Here is a 15,832-nt window from a genome sequence, read left to right on the forward strand (position 1 = left end):
TAGCTAAAGACAAATGGTGAATGCTAAAATAATCATGGTGGATAATCCAGCGGTGATCTCTGGCTTCTCTGTCTCAGACCTTTCTGCTGTTTGTGACAATAATCCCCGGTGTGCCTACAGAGCCTTATGCAGCTGAAAACAATATGAATTAACCGAGGAGCATAGTGGGACAGAGAGGTTTAGGGGACTGGTTAGATCATGATTTAAGAATGTTTAGAGCAGAGAAGTTGAACTTAGAGGACTCTGCATTGCACAAGACTCTTTGAATGAGAACTCACTCTCCAGATAACAGCACCAACAATGAAGCATTATGTGTACGTTATGTGGCATAACTGAATTTATACTGATTACATCTATAGACCCTTTAAGGGTCGACGTCACAATGACATCATTTTATTAGCTGGAGGCAAAACACGACTCACCACCACAGGGCTGTAGGCTACATAGGAGTTTTAAAATCTCATCTCGTTGTGTTATTGGGTGCCAGAATAGAAGGAGTCATGGCTCAAAACTTAAATTTTATTGCATACCAGCCGCCGCTGCCCGTCAACAAAAACAAAGACAACTATGGTTAATTGCGATAAGACGAAAGGACTGGATGGAGGCGATAATCAAAAATGCTCGTATGTGCAGCACACACTGTGTATTAAGGGTTATCATGTCCACCTAATCAGAAATTGGGGAGGTATTAAGAGGAATATTGGATTTCTCTGTAACGCTAACTTTTTAGCACATTAGCTAACGTTAGCTTTGATAGTAAAATAAGACGGAGGAAACCGTTCAAGTGTTACAAATCCTCCTTTGTAAGATTGGCATAAGAATCAAATACAAAGCCAGCCATCCCACCTTCAGCAATCCTGTCTAATCAACCATCCACTGAGTGAGAGCATACAGGTCGGCCAGTCTGGTCCTGTTGGTTTGTGTTTACTTATTCAAGTAACACTCGTGGTCCCAGAGAATGAGTGACCTGACATGCTGCATTTGAAAATTCAGTCTCACGCTCTGCATGAAAGTGAGTCAAAGAAATGCAGCATTATGTTCCTACATGAATTATCATTACTCACTCTGCTCAGTGCTCAGCTGCTCTATCTCCCCAGACAGAGTGCCCACAGTGTGCTTTGCCACTCTGAGAGTGCGGTGTTCTGGATAACCCAATACACAGGCTGTTAAGTGTCGTCAATAGAAATGGAATTTACTGTTGATTTCAGCATCACAGTGGTGTACTATAATTAGTTAGTGGTTTAGTGAGGTATGCTGGGCATAAAGCCAGAGTTTTCAATCTCAGGTGGCTCTCTTTTCACCTGGCTATATCAACATAGTAATTTAGGCCTAACCTATTCAGGGCCAGGTTGTGTTCAGAGTTTTGGATTGATCTTGTTGAGCCATAATGTTACAGTAGTAATGCCACCAAACAAAGCCATCCTATTACAGTAGGACAAACTACTTGCATTGCATTGCATTTTTTGATATGGGAACTTACACTCGCTTCATTAGGTAGGCTACACCTGTTCGGCTGCTCGTTAACACAAATGGATAATCAGCCAATCACGTGGCAGCAACTCAATGCATTTAGGCATGTAGACATGATCAATATGACCTGCTGAAGTTCAAACTGAGCATCAGAATGGAGAAGAAAGGTGATTTAAGTGACTTTGAACATGGCATGGTTGTTGGTGCCAGACGGGCTGGTCTGAGTATTTCAGAAACTGCTGATCTACTTTTCATGCACAACCATCTCTAGGGTTTACAGAGGATGGTCTGAAAAAGAAAAAATACCCAGTGAGCTGCAGTTCTCTGGGCGGAAAAGCTTTGTTGATGCTAGAGGTCAGAGGAGAATGGCCAGACTGGTTCAAGATGATAGAAAGGCAACAGTAACTCAAATAACCACTCGTTACAAGCAAGGTGTGCAGAAGACCATTTCTGAATGAACATGTTGAACCTTGAAGCAGATGGACTACAGCAGCAGAAGACCACACAAGGTGCCACTCCTGTCAGATTAGAACACTAAAAACTGAAGCTACAATTTGCACAGCTTCACCAAAATTGGACAATAAAAGACTGGAAACACATTCATCATCAATTCATCCATCCTGCCTTGTGTCAGCGGTTCAGGCTGGTGGTGGTGGTGGTGTAATGGTGTGGGGGATATTTTCTTGGCACACTTTGGGCCCCTTAGTACCAACTGATTATTGTTTAAATGTCACAGTCTACCTGAGTGTTGTTGCTGACTGTGTCCATCCCTGTATGACCACAGTGTACATATCTTCTGATGGCTACTTCCAGCTGGATAATGAATGCACCATGTCACAAAGCTCAAATCATCTCAAACCGGTTTCTTGAACATGACAATGAGGTCACTGTACTCCAATGGCCTCCACAGTCACCAGATCTCAATCCAATAGAGCACCTTTGGGATGTGGTGGAATGGGAGATTTGCATCATGGATGTGAGGCCGCCAAATCTGCAGCAACTGCGTGATGCTATCATGTCAGTATGGACCAAAATCTCTGTGGGATGTTTCTAGCACCTTGTTGAATTTAAGCCACCAAGAATTAAGGCAAAATGGTGACTCTAAAAGAGGCCATCTATAAAATCTCAGATAGCATTTACACAACGATAGTTCACTATATTTTTTAATAAAAATGCATATGCCTTCAAACCATAATGTTACCACTTGTGTTTTTATACGTGGTCCTGATTTGCTAAGGTCCATTTTACACTGCCTGTACTGCAGCTAATACAGTAGAGCATTCACTGATTTAACCTTTTTAAATCTCGAGGGATCATTGAGGGCATAATTTTCAATGATGTTGAGAGTACATTTAAAACAGAATAAATACACACAACATATTGAGAAAACAAACAACAAGACAACAGCAAAAAACAGTTACAAAGCGCAACATTCAAAAGTGGAGTAGTGCGGAATTGTGGTTTTAAATTGAACTATAGATACAATTAGGTTATGTTTTAATTTGGTATCTATCGCAGAGTTTATTCAATGAATAAAATCAGTCTCACTTTAATTTGGTCAGATGTTTATGTCATTTCCTTGATCCTTAATTATGCTGAGTGGGTAGGCTATTGATCAGAAGATTGGTGGTGCAATCTCCTCCAGTCTACATGTCGAAGTATCCTTAGGCAAGATACCAAGCCCCAAATTGCTCTTGATGGCTGTGTCATCAGTGTGAGTGGGTGATGAGCAGGTGGCACCTGGTATGGTAGCCAGTGTGCTAAAAGTGGCCAGAAGACTAGAAAGGCGCTACACAAATGCAAGTCCATATGGGACAGTGTCAGACCAAACTGCCGTTCTTGAGTATAATATTTAAATCTGCTGTATCAAGCTTTAAGTTCAGGATCAGTAGAATGTGCGATTGTCATGTTAAAAATAAACTGAGATTTGAGAACACTGAAAGTGCATTGAGTGGTAAAATAATATATTGACTTATTAACTTCCATGTTTAGTCATTTCTGCCAGCATTCCTCTCTTGCCTTATTTGCAGCAACAGTGTTGCTTTCTGCTATAATTTTTTTTTTATATCTAATCTTCAAAGGTGGAAGTAGGCGGCACGCGATCGGTCCATTTTGTGCGGTACAGGAGTCAAATGATGCCAAACGCCCCCTTTTAATGTGAATGCGAACAGAGCCTGGGGACGAACGCCTGGGTTAACAAAGACAGTTAATAACCACCATCCACATTACCTCTGACTGTGGCTTTGGGGTTTGTTGAGCCAGCTAAGGCAAAGAAAACCTGGCTCTGGTGAACTTGTTTCACAGTACAGCCCTCAGGGCTCATGTTGCTAATATTGTTCCACTACTGTATATGTTGATGTTTAATGCAATTTATTTTGTAGCCTACAGATATATTTTTTGACAGTAGTATCATATATCATCATAACTCCCTGTGTGCGCACAGAGCAGAAATGTATCATGCATACTTGGTTCCAGTGGAGCAGATTCCAATTGATGTCAAGGATTAACCGTGAGGAGATGAGCCATTTCAGTTTTAAGAGGTTGATTAAAACAGTATGGGAATGAATGCAGTCACTGATTTTTTTGCCATTCAGGGTCAACGAAAACAAGCTGTTAACACAACGCTGACATACAGTATTATCACCTTTAAAGCTGATATAGAAAATGTGTGAGAAAACAGTTCACTTATTTACACATCCAGCAGACACACAGAAGCATATATTTTATTTGTAGTTGAGTTTCTGGCCATTTGATAAATGTAAGTCCAATATTCACAAATCATGTAATTTAACTACTAAATTCTCTACTACTGAAATACTCTGAAACAACGCTGATGACAGTGCTGAAGCAAACAGGAGAAGTATGGGCCATTATATAAAAACAATGAGCAGAAAGACAATAGAGACAATTGGGTAATAATTCTCTGCAGGTTTGTCACCATGGGGACCCTTTGCCTGTAAATATAGCTAGTTGATCTATTGTTGATATCAAAAAAGGATTTAAAAAATTGATTTTAAGTGTCAGTCACATCTAGTGCCGGCAGCACAGCATGGTTTGTGGCTTATTAAGTTCCTGAAGTCAGTTATCCATCAGTGGTGTTGGAAAATGAGCTAAAAATTTGGTTAAGGTTTTCGTGGTACTATCCCAGCTAGAAATGCACCTTTCACAGTAATTGTTTTTTATTTCTGCAAATTATTTGGCAGGCTAATAATGAGCCAGTTTCTGCTGCCATGTGGTGCGACTTACAGCGTGTTTCTGTACTTGGTTGGTGTGTTCTCTAATCGGGGCATTTTTCCTAAATAATGTGCATGTGACGCATTGGTGGAGATGTTTTCTTAATTTCCTTGTGTTTTGTCTATTTGTATGTGTTTTTTTAACTGGCAGTGTGTCGATCTCTCATGGCCACCACAGTATATTCATCTCTTATCAGTTCCACATGTTGCCAAAACTTCACCAGCCACAGCCCTCTATGGAACCCGAAAGCAACCGCGGTTGCAGCTTAACACTTTTTTAATCCGTTAATCTTGAGATCACAAGTTAAATATCTTGTAACCTCAGGATGACTTTTCTTCTGACTATACGTTTTCTTGTAATCCAACAGTCAGGTAGTTTTCTCTTCATGACAGAATATACATCTGATTTTATTATTTGATTATCACAACAGAGCAACTTTTATTATCCTGAGATCATGAAACAATGAACTTGTGATGTCAAGATAACAGATAAAATAGCCGAGCCGGGCTTCTGTAGTGGCGCTGTGAGAGAGAAAAAAAATCTTGGCAACCTTTGAAAGGGATGACAGTGGATTATACGCACACTGCTGCCTGCATTTGATGTACATTAAACTTAAACATTGTCAGTTTATTTTCTAGTTATTCTTTCTATTTAAAACAACAATAAGTTCTATTTTGATCATTCTGTCCTATTACTCTCAGCTTCTGTACATTTCAGCTTATCTTTAGAAATCTTTATATCTTAATAGCAATCCACGACTTCACACAGTGGCCCCTTCTTTACATCTTACACCCGTCCTTGTGGCACACCTGTTTTGTAACTGCATCTTCCACAACTGTGATGCTATTGCTGGGACAAAATCTGTCCAGAGACAGACAGACAGACAGTCATACAAACATCTGGTAAAATACTGATAACAGCTTCTGTGGTAGTTAACACTACAGCAGGTGTCACCAGGACCACATTTTACCATGATGACACACACACAGACTCACAAGGTGAAGACAATCTCAGCTGTAGGGATGTTGCATCTGGTAAAAAGGATTTGTAATAGCCGACCATCCATCAATATGGAGAGAGGTCCTATCTTTAAATAATATAAGTCATATGTGGAGCATATTGCTGTTTGTTTTTAACAGAACAGAAACTAAGGTTGGATCGAATACTGATCACAACAACAGAGCAACAAGATAACACACAGAAAAACAGATGAAGGGGCAGCTGTGGCTCAGGGAGTAGAGCGGGTCGTCCACTAATAGGAGGGTCAGCAGTTCAATCCCCAGCTCCTCCAGTCTGCATGTCGAAGTATCCTTAAGCAAAATACTGAATTCCATATTGCTCCTGATGGCTGTTCCATCAGCATGTGAGTGTGTTAAAGCTGTGTAGCAGCTGGCACCCTGTACGGTAGCCTCAGCCGCCAGTTTGTGAATGTGTGTGTGAATGGGTGAATGTGACTTGTAGTGTAAAAAGCACTTTGAGTGGTCCGAAGACTAGAAAGTGCGGGCTCATTTACCAGGCCCAAATATGCATTACAGCATTGTGTCTGTGTGTAAAAGCTCAGACCAGACTCACTCTCCACGACTAAACAAAGATTAATGCACCAGTAAAATATTTCTGACAGCATGAAATTTGATTTTCTGAAATAAGTGAAAATGACATCTCAACATGATCGAGAGCTATCAGGGGAAAACTGCAATTACCCAAACCATTTGTTCTGTGTGACAGATTTACTGTTAGTGTAGTGGCTCTCAATGTTTCAGCTCATTTCCTACAGATGCAGCACAAATCACTGAAGAACTCAAACTTACAGAAACACGGGTCGATAAGATGCTTGACAGACCTGTGCATCCAGCAGTCACGTCATTTACAGTGCAGAGGTGAACTGAAATGAACCTATGCAATCCAGACAAACATTAGGGAAAAATGCAGCCCCCTCCACCCTACCCCCCACCCAACCCCAACTGTTAGGCCCCACTGAGAGAGAGAGAGAGAGAGAGAGAGAGAGAGAGAGAGAGAGAGAGAGAGAGAGAGATCTGTAAAACCACTTAAAATGAGACAGATGTAAACCGGAAGTACTTCAGTGCAGCTCTTGCAGACTGGAAATAGCCCATATGTTACAATTGTGCTGATGGTGGGAGACTGACAAAACTGAAAACTGACAAATAGGTATCTTTTCAATGTCATTCTTTTTTTTTCTTATACGTGTTGACAACTGTTGGTACAATGTATTTTAATGGAAGCATGGCAGAAAACTATTTGCTGAATTGATTTATTAAAACTCCATGCCTTCTTAATTTTTTTTTTACTAACCTAAAATATCTATTTTTTTATATTTTTATTTGAATTTAATTATTTTGTTTTAAGATTTTTTCATGCAATTCTTATTTTTATCGCATATTAAACTACACTTTAAATTTATCGCTTTATAAAACTGCATGCATAAGCTATTCTTAACTACGCACTTTTTTCTTTCTTTTTTATTTAATTTTATTTTTTTTAATTTATCTATTTATGTATTAATCTATTTATTTTTTTATTCATTCATATTGGATCCAACCAGCTGAATATCTGACATTAACAATCTCTTTTTCAAAAGAGTCCATACCAGAAAGGCGGCATAAAAAAAGAATCATATTTAGGATATATAGCCACGACGTATTTGAGTTTTCGAAGATAATAATAATAATAAAAAAAACCTATTCAGTGCAATGCTTTATTACACGCTTTTACTTTGAAGTGGTTGACCGGAAGTGCTATATAATGCTGCGTAGCCTGACTTTCCCGGGAGTGAGAGTGAGGGAGAGCAGAACAGGTTTGAACGGCAGACTGACACTGTGTCGGGTGCACTGAAGGCTGGATCAAACCCTCTCCTGGAGGAGTACGCTTCATTTTTCTGTGGATTTCAGCCGGAGACGCCGAGATTTATCGTTGAAATCTGGGGATTTTTTTCATATTCTTCTATGAGCTCGGCGCGGCGAGAAGCCGGAGGGAAGGGACAGTGACATTCCGCTGGAAGAAGCTGCTTTTACCCCGCAAAGAAACGCCAACAAAGAGCGTTCAAGGAAGTATCCTGCTGCCTGGCGAGGGAACCAAGTTAGTTCAGCAACAAATACAAAGTAGCTAACAGCAGCGGATACATTCTCCACCATGGTTTACAGCAGACTTCTTCGCACCGTTTGGACTTTACTGTTTTTTATTCTGTTTTTAAATATGGGAATTTTCCGAGTAAATGGGCAGTACGGCGGCGGTGACCGAGGAATGTCTATACCGGAGCACGGATTTTGCCAGCCCATTTCCATTCCGCTGTGTACGGACATCGCGTACAACGAGACTATCATGCCGAACCTGCTCGGCCACACCAACCAGGAGGATGCGGGGCTGGAGGTGCACCAGTTCTACCCGCTGGTCAAAGTCCAGTGCTCCCCGGATTTAAAGTTCTTCCTCTGCTCCATGTATGCGCCCGTGTGCACGGTGCTCGAGCAGGCGCTGCCTCCGTGCCGCTCTCTGTGCGAGCGCGCGCGGCAGGGCTGCGAGGCGCTCATGAACAAGTTCGGCTTCCAGTGGCCCGACAGCCTCGCGTGCGAGACCTTCCCGGTACACGGCGCGGGGGAGCTGTGCGTCGGGCAGAACATGTCAGACCGCACCGAGCCGGACGGCCCCGGCCCGTACCCCACCGAGCGCACGATACCTGACCCCATGAACGGTCAGTTCAGGTGCCCGGCCTCGCTCAGGGTGCCTCCCTACCTGAACTACCGCTTCCTCGGCCAGGAGAACTGCGGCGCTCCCTGTGAGCCGAAGAGATCTCACGGGATGATGTACTTCAGCGAGGAGGAGCTCAAGTTCGCCAGGATATGGATCGGCATCTGGTCAGTGTTGTGTTGTGCTTCCACTTTATTCACCGTGCTGACCTACCTGGTGGACATGAAGCGCTTCAGCTACCCAGAGCGGCCTATTGTCTTCCTCTCCGGCTGCTACACCATGGTGTCCATCGCCTACATTGCTGGATTTTTACTGGAGGACAGGGTGGTTTGTAATGACAGGTTTGACAATGACATAAGGACTGTGGTGCAGGGCACCAAAAAGGAGGGCTGCACCATCCTCTTCATGATGCTGTACTTCTTCAGCATGGCCAGCTCAATCTGGTGGGTCATTCTGGCTCTCACCTGGTTCCTGGCAGCAGGGATGAAATGGGGCCACGAGGCCATCGAGGCTAACTCTCAGTACTTCCACCTGGCGGCCTGGGCCGTGCCCGCCATCAAGACCATTACCATCCTAGCTGTGGGGCAGGTGGATGGAGATGTATTGAGCGGGGTTTGCTTCGTGGGCATCAACAGTGTGGATGCCCTGCGAGGCTTCGTCTTGGCGCCTCTGTTTGTCTACCTGTTCATCGGAACCTCCTTCCTCTTGGCGGGCTTTGTGTCCCTGTTTCGCATTCGGACCATCATGAAGCATGACGGCACCAAGACGGAGAAGCTGGAGAAGCTGATGGTACGGATAGGGATCTTCAGCGTGCTATACACTGTGCCGGCCACCATCGTCATCGCCTGCTACTTCTACGAGCAGGCTTTCAGAGAGCAGTGGGAGAGGACGTGGATCAGCCAGACGTGTAAGACGTACGCCGTGCCATGTCCTATCCAGAACCACCCCAACATGAGTCCTGACTTCACCGTCTTTATGATAAAGTATCTCATGACGCTTATTGTGGGCATCACCTCCGGCTTCTGGATCTGGTCTGGGAAGACCCTCAACTCGTGGAGGAGGTTTTACACAAGACTGGCCAACAGTAAACAGGGGGAGACCACAGTGTAATGTGGTCCAACCTTGTCCCCCCACACAGACTGCTTAGTGACAAACTGAATGATAATCCACTTCATTATTTTCTTTTGATTTTTCTCGGACTTGCAGAAGATACTTGGTATGTTTTTTAATGTACATATGCATTTGTGAGATTTTTGTAAGTATATATTTGTATTTAAAGATTTTAAGAAATTCTTTCTTTTTTTAAAACACCTTTTTTTCATACTTTGGACATTATGGAATTGTACTTAATCATCACAAAGAGCCAGCTGACCATCAAGGATCCTGAGGTCCCATGACCTGACTTACTGTGGACACCACTGGGAGTATTTCACATGGAGTGCTTGTGTCTTTGATCAGTGAACTGCCTGTGAGCGGTGGGTCTATTCTAAGCAGAGTCCCGTGAAACCCAAGTGCTTCCTCGTGGCTCCCTCTTATCCTGATTAACCAGCTGTAGTTTGTGTCTGTTATACAGTCGAGCAGCAGTTGCCCGGGTCTGAAGGGAAATGTCAGCAGTCTGGGACAAGAACTGGTGCACAGGTTGTGAATGTGAGGCATTGTGACAGATGCTTGCGGTCTGTAGCTCAGGCCCTGACAGTTATATCATTCCTTTCCAAATAAAGCACACGTAATTATGCCATGTTAAAGGACCACACCAGTGTTTTTGCATGTTTTAGTTCGGAAATGTATGTGTATTTTACAATATTGCCTCCTCTCAGGCGGTACTGAAATTGGGTTTCTCTGACCTACCTGGAAACATTTTTCCTTTTATTGAGCTACAATTTGTGAATCATCCCACAGGTACGTTTAAATAGCTTGATTTAGGGAATTCTGCACAGTGACCATCATGACTGCTTATTTTTGTTATAGTTATGTTATTGTTGCAAATGCAGGTGGTTGATTCCCTGCAATGTGACACAACAATTTCACAACTCTAACCAAAATAAAAGCAGATGAGATTTTTCCACTGGTGTATTAAATGACAGCTTAAAACAAAGCAAACATTTCATCATGGTGTGAGCTGTAATGTGAAATGCATGTGCTACAAGGGTCTTAAACATGCACAAATACTCGTTTATTCCTTATTAACAGCGATTCAAAATGGACTGTATTTGTGTTTAGTGAACTTAGAATTAAAAAATCTGCCTGCAGTGGCAATTTGAGTTGTTAAAACACACAGCTGGAAAACATGCAAATCGAGCAGAAGAGCTGTGTGCGTGTGAAAGCACATTTTAAATTTAAACCAGTTTTTTCCTGCATACAGTGCTGTGTTAAATCATTGGACACCCTTTGGACTTTACAGTTTATTTAGCTCCCCAATTCATGTTGTGTGTTACACCAGAGCAATAAGAACACCAGATTTATTTTCATGCGTATAATTCAGCTAAAGGAGAGAAAAGAAGGTGCACCCTTTGTGTCAGCAGAGCAGAGCCAAGATGAGTTGAGTAAATGATTTGATTTTGAAAGAAAATTAATCAGATTCTACTATTAATTGATTTATCATTTCAGTTACTTATCAAGCAAAAATGCCTCATTTGGTCATTAATGGTGGTGAACTGGATATATCTTGGTTTGGGTGTTGGAACATTTTAAATGGTGTTTTTTCTGACATTTTTAAGGTTATTTTTTTAACTGAGCACACTGCATATTAATCTATAATGAAAATAATTGTTAGTGTGAGATGAAAACCATTTGCTCCAGCCGCCACGTCCCATGCTGCTCAGATATGTTTAGGTTGTAACTGCAGGTTCTGAACATGATTCGGAGCTGGAATCATTTTTTGACTTTTGTTGCCAGCAAAAGCTAAAAACTACTTCCAGTAGATTTTTCAAATAAATTATAAGCTGTAGCATGGATTCAGTTTTTAGAAAACATGAGCATGTTGTGGAATGTGAGGCATATGGACAGATTAGGAGTCGAGGTAGTTCAGATTTCAAAAGGAAAATAAATGATAATACTCCCCTTTCTTTATCTGAGATGAGAGGTGATGCTCTCAGATACTGAACAGTCAGTTCATCCACATCTGTTTTTTATTATCTAATTATTTATATCTAGAAGTCTGATGGCACAAGGGATAAAAGTTTACATACATATGACTGAAAACTATATTTTATAATTATTGTAGCTTCATTAGAGTCAAGCTAATTGTTGAAAAGCTTAAGGGGTGTCCAAACTTGAACATGGCACTGTATATATGGTTATACCCACAGGTGATAGAGAGGGAGGTTGTTTGCCATGCACATATCATACATGTTTGGAACAAAACATATTTTTGATTCATTTTTACTGGCACATCCTTTTAACCTGAAGGTTGAATATGTCAGTTATTGTTGAGAGGAGACTCGGGGTTGATCTGCAGAGTAATTTGATCCCGGTGAACATAGCTGCGTGTCTGCGCTGTGGGATTGAAGAGCAGCCAGCAGCTTGCATGTCTTCCACTGCAGGAGAAAGGAAGCCTTGTGTTGAAATGCAGAGCGGCTGCTGTCAGTGCAGCTCGGCTCACACACACATCGTGACTTGTGTTCTTGTCAAATGCTCTTCCACACGGTGCTTCCGGTTCATAATAATCCTTTTATTGTGTTGACAGCTCTACAATAGTCACGGCTTTGAAGTAATTTCCTTTGCATTTGCTATGAAGAGAACCTTTATATTTATAGAAAAAAAATCTTATATATACACTACATTGATTGCTTTATGAGAATAAAAACAATCTCACCATTGCAACTGTCAAGCTGTTGTAAAATGTCTGTTTTTTTTCCTTAGATTGGTTACAGAAATCTGCTGCTTTGCCATTAAAGGGGATGTTCAGGTTTCTTCTTAATACTCACATGACATTTGTGCTCTGAAAAAGTTACTGGTCTTTGAAAATCATTCTTCCTGCACATGCTGAGTTGATCCCTTCTCGTAAGATTTCAAGTGATAGGGGACAAAACCCACAGTCCTCTTTCTGTGCATTCACTTTAAGCTAATGTGAGGCTTCAACAGTTAGCACAATCAAATGGGTATTTTCAATACGTTCTGTTTTCATAGTACAAACTGCCTTTGTGTTTCCTTGCTGAGCTACGGTAGAGGAATATTATCACAAATGGGAATTTCTGTTCAAGAAAGAATGTTACTTTAGGAGATACCAAGTTGATTTGACTGATTCTACCTGCTGAGTCCTCAAATTAACTGTGGCTGAACTCTGTGCAGAAGGAGGACTGGATTTTCCATCTCTCCATCTCTTTAACTGCTTTAAGGCAAGTCTGGTCAGGAGGACAACTGACCGATAACCAACCAGTCTTTCTGTGTACATATGGGCATGTGAGCACTTTTTTAGACACACTTGGTAAACTTGAAATCAATCTTCTATACCTTAAAATCAAATGACAGCGAGAACATCAATGGAGAGCCAAAGTCATTACATCATGACTTCTGTAACTCGATGCAATCTGTCATTCAGCAATTCTTTCACTTGTCCTTCTGAACAGTTTCAAAGGGTTGGCCAAATGGGGCCACTGAAAATCTTTGGGTGACACACCAAAACCAAAAGTCATAACCTAATGTCAGGAATTTTAATGAATGCTGTTGAAGTATATAAGCTAGTTAAAATTATATCAATACAGAGAGTTAACCAATGGCATACTGATTTACTTTAATTTCTTATTTTACAGTTAATATTACCAATTATTAGACATGCAAAGACTAATACAGGTATAATAACATATTGAGTTCCACAACAATCTTGTTTTAACGTGTTATATATCTGTATGTTAAGGAATTCATTGTACAAATAGGCTGGTTGTCCTTTTCCTTAAAAAGACATATACAGCTTTATTTTGAAGGAGTAAGTTGTAAGGAACAAAATATTTGCTGGGAACTAGATATCTAAAGTTTAGGGGAGACTTGGGGGCACCCAAACAATCCGTTTGCATTCAGATATTATAAGGTGAGAGTTCAAGAGACCCCTTTGAAAGTGGCTATGCCAGTTGTTTCCTTACCAAAATTTAGCTTGGAGTGTTTTTTAGCCCTCTTCCTGACAAGCCATGCCGACATGGTTGGTACCATAAACTGTATAAAAAGATGGAAGACGCATCTCCAGTTAACCCCGCTGTACAAAAATAAAGCCAAAATACCCCTGATAAGGCCCCTGCCATCTTGTGCTAGTGACATCATTTGAAGCCATAATCTGTGCAGTAGTAATCACCACAGTGTCGAGTTCCTGCCCAAACACCCGTCCACACAATGGCCAGCAGTGCCACTGATCATGAGCTCACTGATTGGCTCACATAACCATCAATCATGATGTCAAACCCCTTGTATAGTGTAAAATAACTAATAAAAAAACAAATATAAGTAAAACCAACACTTGAACAAGCATCTGCATGATAATGACAACCTAAAATGACAGAAACCATCTCTGGGAAAAATCTATTCAACATGTGCTTTGAGTTTTTAGTTTGGTCCATATCGTATCTGCTAACGTGATAGGGGGCGGGATTATAATCTATACTGCAGCCAGCCACCAGGAGGCGATTGAGATGTTTTTGCCTCTCTTTTGGGGAGTTGTCATGTTTTACATCTTCATATACAGTCTATGGTTGGTAGCAGTGGGTGCCCTAGGTTGTATAGTTCACAAAATACCCCTACCTTTATACTATCTTGAAAAATAAGCATGCCACGGCCTCTTAAAGACATAATGTTGGCCTACAATTATTTTCACCATGGGGGCAGCAATTGTATTACGGTAGTCATGGCCCTGTCCTTTTGGGGTGCCACTGATTCGAAGACAAATCAGCCCAACTACAGCAGTGAAAATATAAAGTAGTATAAAATGGAAATACTCACGTACAAGTACCTCCAGAGTGTGCTTTAATGAAGTCGTTAGTATGTAGTTACTTTCCACTATTGTCTGGCAGTTTATCCATGCTCCCAGAATTTGTGATAAACTAGGCTAAACACATCCCGGAGCTATAGTGTTTTTATATTGAATGCACAGAGATGAAATTGATATAAAACTTGTCACCTGACTCTGGGAATAAGACAGCAAATATTTCATTTGTATTAGGAAAAGAATGAATCTCGTAACAAGTTGCTAACAAACTGTGTAAAAACTAACAATTACAGTTTGGCAACTTGTTTCCTGCACTGCAGGAATGTGGCCTAATCCCTACGTGACCTTGTGTGTAGTGACACTCACAAACTACAGCTCTTAAAAAAGCTTTTGACCCTGGTGTGGCAGCCATATTCATGGGTCAGCTGCCACAGTCATTGTTCCAGGCTGCTCCTCACACCACGCTGCTCCCCCTTTTATCAGTTACACAGCTTTTAAATCCACCAGCGCACGGCCCTTTGAGTTCTGACGTGGACTGTCGTATGAATATGACAACTGTGAAGAGTGGCTTTCTTTGTTAGAAACTGGAACATATTTTTGACACTGTAATTCTGAATAGTCAGTATGTTTCCCATGGTGAGTCAGTCGCTGCCTTAGTATATATTACAGGTTTACCACGAGTCTTATTGTGAATTTCCTCTCCCACATGGACTTGAACAACAATAGTGGGAGAAAGAGTGGGAGACAGAAGATATAAAACACTGGAAGGAGTCAGCAGTTGTAACGCAGACTTCTCTGCAGGCTTGTATTCATCATAATAATGTAGAACTGAAGCTGTGGCTGGGTCGAGGGCTCACAGTCCTGCTCTGCTCAGTAGCGTTAATACTCACATCTGGTTCCACTGTATGATCTGGATATGAACATAGAGAATATTGTTTTACATATGTCATGCTTTTGGTGTAGCTAAAGATCAAATCAGGCAGCAGCAGTGTTCCAGCTCCTGTTGCAGAAAGACAAATATTTCTCCAACAGTAGCTCATAATGTAGGCCTGCCTTTTTCTTTTGATATTGCAATATCGATCTTAAAGAGAGAGTTCACTCTAAAATCAAAAATACATATTGTTCCTCTTACCTGTAGTGCTATCTATCAGTCTGGATTGTTTTGCTGTGAGTTGCAGAGTGTTGGAGATATCAGCCGTGGAGATGTCTGCCTTCTCTTTAATATAGTGAAAGTAGATGGCACTCAGCTTGTGGTGGTCAAAGTGACCAAAAATGCGTTTGAAAAAACTCAACAGCACTTTCTCTGTCTAGCAATCATGAACTAGTTACTCAAGATAATCCACAGACCTTGTTGTGAGCAGATGTAGGAACTATTTTCTTTCTACTGAACTAGACCCCCCAGTCATATCACTGCACAGAAGGAAGTGTGCATCTACTCATGGACAAGATGCTCATGTTCATGACAGCGTGAGATGTAAACATTTAATGCATCCTCCTCGGCTGAGCTGTAACATTAGC

General features: G+C 41.4%; 1 protein-coding gene across 1 annotated transcript; it reads left to right on the forward strand.

Annotated features, from left to right (window-relative positions):
- The first annotated feature begins 7,491 nt into the window (after positions 1-7,491).
- On the forward strand, positions 7,492-12,233 carry fzd1 (frizzled class receptor 1). Its single transcript, XM_050047717.1, has one exon. It carries the CDS (start codon positions 7,852-7,854, stop codon positions 9,511-9,513), a length of 1,662 nt encoding a protein of 553 aa, XP_049903674.1. The 5' UTR covers positions 7,492-7,851; the 3' UTR covers positions 9,514-12,233.
- The last annotated feature ends 3,599 nt before the right edge of the window (positions 12,234-15,832 follow it).

The sequence above is a fragment of the Epinephelus moara genome, chromosome 6 (genome assembly GCF_006386435.1).
Source record: "Epinephelus moara isolate mb chromosome 6, YSFRI_EMoa_1.0, whole genome shotgun sequence".
Lineage (NCBI taxonomy): Eukaryota > Metazoa > Chordata > Actinopteri > Perciformes > Serranidae > Epinephelus > Epinephelus moara.

What these genes read in the sequence shown, in the direction of transcription:
- fzd1 (XM_050047717.1), top strand. Translation starts at nt 7,852, where the DNA reads ATGGTTTACAGCAGACTTCTTCGCACCGTTTGGACTTTACTGTTTTTT.